This window comes from Pipistrellus kuhlii, unplaced genomic scaffold, assembly GCF_014108245.1.
Source record: "Pipistrellus kuhlii isolate mPipKuh1 unplaced genomic scaffold, mPipKuh1.p scaffold_m20_p_16, whole genome shotgun sequence".
Classification (NCBI taxonomy): domain Eukaryota; kingdom Metazoa; phylum Chordata; class Mammalia; order Chiroptera; family Vespertilionidae; genus Pipistrellus; species Pipistrellus kuhlii.
Genome location: NW_023425471.1, coordinates 7,957,994 through 7,963,993, shown reverse-complemented (window position 1 = coordinate 7,963,993; position 6,000 = coordinate 7,957,994). Strand labels below are relative to the sequence as shown.

General features: G+C 40.2%; 1 protein-coding gene across 1 annotated transcript in view; it reads right to left on the bottom strand.

The window, feature by feature from the left end:
- Positions 1-790: 790 nt before the first annotated feature.
- The window catches only part of SMS (spermine synthase), a 77,908-nt gene continuing 72,698 nt past the window's right edge, over positions 791-6,000 (bottom strand). The window contains exon 10 of the mRNA XM_036439756.2: positions 791-1,570. Coding sequence (XP_036295649.1) covers positions 1,538-1,570 — 33 coding nt within the window. The 3' untranslated portion in view covers positions 791-1,537. The remainder of the gene's footprint in view (positions 1,571-6,000) is intronic.

The following is a 6,000-nucleotide window of genomic DNA, read 5'->3' as shown; positions in this document are numbered from 1 at the left end:
CGGTAGCAAAGGACTCTCGGCCCCCTCCCCTTTCTCTGCTCACACACCCACCAGCAGCAGCAGCACCGTCACCATCTCCCAGCCCCTGGAGCCTGAGCAAAGTCTTCCATAAGGATGATGGGATAGCTAACTGAGAAAGATATGCCCGTGGACCCTAAGTGGGCTCTGAGCAATTTGGACACAAAACGTCAAGTGTTGGAATACACAGACTATTCTGGAAGGGGAGGTAGGCACATCCCCGTGGCACTGCAGACCCGTCATCCCGTGGTGAGGAGCAGCGCCAGAAGAGAGCCAGGGAGAAACCCTCTGAAACCAGGACCCAGGGCTCATTACAATTTAAATCCTTTGGCATCAAACCTACCCAAATAGATTTAAACTGCAAGGATTGTTTTTTGTTGTTGTTATTGTTGTTTTAATATATTTTATTGATTTTTTACAGAGAGGAAGGGAGAGGGATAGAGAGATACATCGACGAGAGAGAATCATCGATCAGCTGCCTCCTGCACACCCCCTATGGGGGATGTGCCCACAACCAAGGTACGTGCCCTTGACAGGAATCGAACCTGAAACCTTTCAGTCGCAGACTGAAGCTCTATCCACTGAGCCAAACCGGTTCAGCAAGAACTGTTTTTAAGCAGAGAAATACAGATATCAGTGGTGGGGGGGTGAGCTGCCTACTGCAATCAAGGACTTGGACAGCCAAAGCAAAAGGAAAAGACCTCAGTGAGGTGTTCTTAAAGCAATTTATACAAGTTCATTTGTTTAAGGAGACAATATTTTTCAACATGCTGAATTCCAGGAATATTTTACTGTGTTAGTGTTGCATAAAATTCATCAGGTGATATATGAATTTCAAAAATGTAATACATTCTGTAAACAGAAAAGTAGGTATTAAATACTGTATAACACAATAGGCTGACTTGCCGATATTCTACTCGGAGTTTACTGCTCCTCTCAAAGGCTAAGCATTATTTAACTGTAATAATCCCCAATCACATCCACTCAGATGATCAATTCTGTTTAATCACTGACATTCCTGCAATGGTGGAAAAGGCTGGATTATTTTTGTTTGAAGCGAGTACACCAAGTCCCACGGTATGGTATAATTAAGAACAACTGTTTACTTTTTCTTAAATTCAACACCCCTCACCCCCACCTCAAAAGCTAGACATTAAAGTACTAAATATAATGATCCTGGGAAACCAAATTGCTATGTTCCTGGCAGCCCTTCCCTGCTGTTTCCCTTAAACATTTCTATCTGAAACAATGAATAAAAAAAGAAAAAGAAGAAATCTGAAAAATATACAGCTTCACTGTATCTTCCACCTAACCATCAGAGTGTCTGTCCAAGTGCTTTAACAACCCTCCCTCCCTCCTTTTCCTGTCCCTTTTTTTTTTTCCATTTTAGATTGTTACTTGCATTGTTTTAAGTGTCCATGGGGCACACCATGCAGGATCGTGAGAAGCCAGCACACTATTTTATATGCATGAGTAAGTCTCCCGAAGTAGATTGGGGGATCTTCTTGAGGGCCTACAGTCATCTTGGTTCACTTGGTCCCCTTGCTCGGATCTGACACATAGGAAATATGCAAATCATATGTTTAATAAGGGGTTAATATCCAAAATATTTAAAGAACTATTAAAACTCAACAACAAAAAACTTTTTAAAAACTTTTTTTTTTTAACGTGCAGCCGAAACCGGTTTGGCTCAGTGGATAGAGCATCGGCCTGTGGACTCAAGGGTCCCAGATTCGATTCCAGTCAAGGGCATGTATCTTGGTTGAGGGCACGTCCCGAGTGGGGGTTATGCAGGAGGCAACTGATCGATGATTCTCTCTCATCGATGTTTCTAGCTCTCTATCCCTCTCTCTTCCTCTCTGTAAAAAATCAAGAAAATATATTTTTAAAAATTAAAAATAAAAATAAATGGGCAGAGGATCTGATTAAAGACTTTTCCAAGAACTATATACAGATGGCCAACAGGCACATGAAAAGATAGTGAAATTAACTAATTATTAGGGAAATGCAAAGCAAAACCACAGTGAGATATCATTTCACACTTGTTAGAATGGCTATTATTAAAAAGATAAGAAATCACAAGTATTGGAGAGAATTTGGAGAAAAGAGAACCCTTTAATACTGCTAGTGAAATGGTAAATTTGTGCAGCCACTATGGAAAACAGTGTGGAAGTTCTTTAAAAAATTAATAATAGAACTACCATATGACCCAGAAATCCCTCTTCTTGCTATTTATCCAAAGAATATGAAAACACTAATTCAAAAAGATAGAGGTACCCCTATGTTCATTGCAGAATTACAATAGTCAAGATAGAGGAACAGCTTGAGCGTCCCTCAACAGATGAATGGATAAGGAAGACCTGGTATATATATACAATGAAATACTACTCTGTCATAAAAAGGTGAAATATTGCCATTTGTGGCAACATGGATGGACAGAAAAGGACAAAAACTGAATAACTTCACTCATATATGGAATGCAAAACAAAAAAGAAAATAATGATCAAACAAAACAAGAACAAACTCATAGATACATACAATAGCTTGGTGGTTACCAGAGGGAAAGGGGTATGGGGACAGGAAGGCAAAATGGATAAAGGATGTCAAACGAATGGAGATAGATGCAAACTAGATTTTTGGTGGTGAGCACGCTATAGTGTTTATGGATATCAAATTTCAATGTTACGCCGAAACCGGTTTGACTCAGTGGATAGGGCGTCAGCCTGCCGACTGAAAGGTCCCAGGTTCGATTCCAGTCAAGGGCATGTACCTTGGTTGAGGGCACATCCCCAATAGGAGGTGTGCAGGAGGTAGCTGATCGATGTTTCTCTCTTATTGATGTTTCTAGCTCTCCCTCTCCCTTCCTCTCTGTAAAAAAAAAAATCAATAAAATATATTAAAAAATAAAAAATAAAAATAAATTATATAGTGGGCCATCATAAAAAATGTCATCGAGATTGTGATCAATATCTTTTTCCTTTTTGTGATATTACATGATAAAATATAATCCATTGGTACTCTGCAGCCATTTTTATATCTGTTTTTTTTAAATATATTTTATTGATTTTTTTACAGTGAGGAAGAAAGAGCGATAGAGAGTTAGAAACATCGATGAGGGAGAATCACGGATCAGCTGCCTCTTGTACACCCCCTTCTGGGGATGTGCCAGCAACCAAGGTACATGGCCTTGACCGGAATTGAACCCAAAACCTTTCAGTCCACAGGCTGATGCTTTATCCGCTGAGCCAAACCAGTTTCACTGTATATCTCTTTTAAAGTACACTTTTGGCACAGCCCCACCAACTCTCACCTTCTCCAAGTGCAAAAAAGCTGTTGGACCCTGAAACAGGCCCATGAATAAATGTATAACTTAACATGGGACAACAAATGTTTTTCAAACCTCTGGGGAATGGATGGACAATATAATCAAGGCTACTGGGACAAGTGCTGATCACAATGGGGGGAAATTCCCTCACAACTCATAGCATCACCAAAACAACACAAAACAAATACACCCTTCCGTACATCCTACCGAAAAGAGGTTGGGGGAGGGGGAGCGGGGAATGGCAGATAAATGAAAGATCTATTTATGAAAAGCAAAAGATTAAAATACTGACAAATATTAACTTAAGAGAAAATTGGGCTAAGAGAAGGTCTCTAAAATGAGACGATAAATATAAATCATATAGGAAACAGACAAATTTGACTATATTAAAATAAAAACCTCATGTGCATCCAAAGACACCATTAATAAATGAAAAGACAAATACAGCCAAAGCTAGTCTCCCGGTGGTTATAAAATATAATTAAAACAAAATGTTTCTGAGAAAGATTTCAGAAAGGCAGACTGGGAGTAGATTCTTGTAACTAATAAGCAACACAGCGTTATTATACTGGTGATGTAAACATCATAGATCAATTAAGAAATAAAAGCTCAATAGCCAATGGACAGAAGACAGGTATTTTTCAAAATAGGAACACTGGCTGGCCAAATAACTTATAATAATATGCCTTATCATTTTTTATAAGTAATACTCATAATCAAGTGAATGGAAATTTAAACCATGAGAAATTACCATTTCACACCTCCAGAGAGACAAAAATTTTAAAGTCTAACAATGCTAATTTGTGATAAAAGTATTGGCAATGGAGCAACTTCCGTTCTCATGCTCTGATCACAAGTGTATAAACTGGTGCACCACTTAGGGAAGCAATTTGGCCACACCTAATAAAGTTGAAACCTAGAGAAGCAAACGTGTGGGAGGGTACTGGAAGAACTGGGGATTGTTGATTTTAATGAGTCTACCAGGAAGTGCCATTTCCAAAGAAATTGCAAATGTAAGGCCAGGAGCAAAGCAGTGGGGGGTAGCGGATGAGAAAAAGAATACAGTTCTAGGTCACCTCTGATAATTGCCAAGTATTCATCTCACTTGCAGAAGTAATGGGTCTTACTTCTTACAGCTTTGGCTTATTAGCCCTTCATGTTTTAAAAGAGTGATCTTTTCAATGAGCTCTTTGATGCATAACAAAACCCACAGTGATGGTAACATTTTCCAGCTTCTCCGCTGCTTTTCTCTAGTAGCATTATTGGAGCCTTCTGAGTCTGCCATGAAGACGTTGACATTCGTCTTCTAAACTTTGAAGGCCTGCCCAGTCAAAAGCATGGCCTGCCTAGTCAAGTGCACTCATCCGTGAAAGAGAAGCTGGCCATCATTTTTTGTTCATTTCTTTCTCAGTGCTGAGTTAAAACATAATCACTATGCTTACTGTGATGCTGAATGACCTAAGTCTTGAATAAATCCCATTTTTGCTAGCCCAAGCCTCCTGACTTTTTTTTAAAAAAATCTTTTTTTATATATATTTTATTGATTTTTTACAGAGAGGAAGGGAGAGGGGTAGATAGCTAGAAACATCGTTGAGAGAGAATCATGGATCAGCTGCCTCTTGCACGCCCCCTACTGGGGATGTGCCCGCAACCAAGGTACATGCCCTTGACCGGAATCGAACCTGGGACCCTTCAGTCCGCAAGCTGACGCTCTATCCACTGAGCCAAACCAGTTTCGGCCTCCTGACTCTTTTGAGCTGAGTCCACACACCTTATGCCACATATTAGCTGCATGTGTTCAAGCGCCTGTTATCTATCCGTCTCTTCCTGTGTCACCATCATACTTCCTGTTGGATTAAAGAGGGCAATCTCCCTTCACTATGGCTATTGTAAATGTTTTTCTTGGCTATTTTTAGAAATTTAATGTTACAAATGAACTTCAAAGTCACTTGGTCTAATTCTAAAAAGTCCCTTGGGATTCTGTTTAGAGTTATCATTAGGAAGACATTGTTCTGATTTTTTTTCATCCAGGAAATGTAATGCCTCTCCACAGATTCAAACTCCAGTTGCTGTCTTTTAATAGCTCTTCCATAGCCAAACTGCCAGATGTTATCTTTTTAATGATTTATGTTACAGTATGACTTTGATCATTTCTATTTTCATTCTCCGTTATTGAGTGCACAAATTCATGCAGGGGGAAGGGGTCCAGCTGGTCCCAATGGGGGCTGATTGGGGGGCTGGGCCGGTGGGGGGGAGGGGCGACAGGTGGTTGACTGGCCAGTCCCACCCCCAATCCGGCCTGTTGTCTAGCCACAGTGGGCTTCATAGTGACCAGTCTTTTGGCATTCTGGTCGCTGGCTTTTTATATGTAGAAATAACCCTGTGCCTGCTAAATTCCGAGGATGCAAAGCTCAATAGGGAATGGTCCCTACTCTCCAAGAGCTTATGTAACATAAACATCTAACTTGAATCAATTTTAATACACAAATGGAAGATCGCCCAATAACCCATTCAATGAGTCCTTCTTGGACACATCAAGAACATCTAACCTGGGGTTGGGGATAAGAGAAGAGATAACCAAAGAACTTCTATACTTACTAGAGGCCCAGCGTGCAAAATCACACTAGACCCAGAGTCCAACCACACCGTGGGACCCA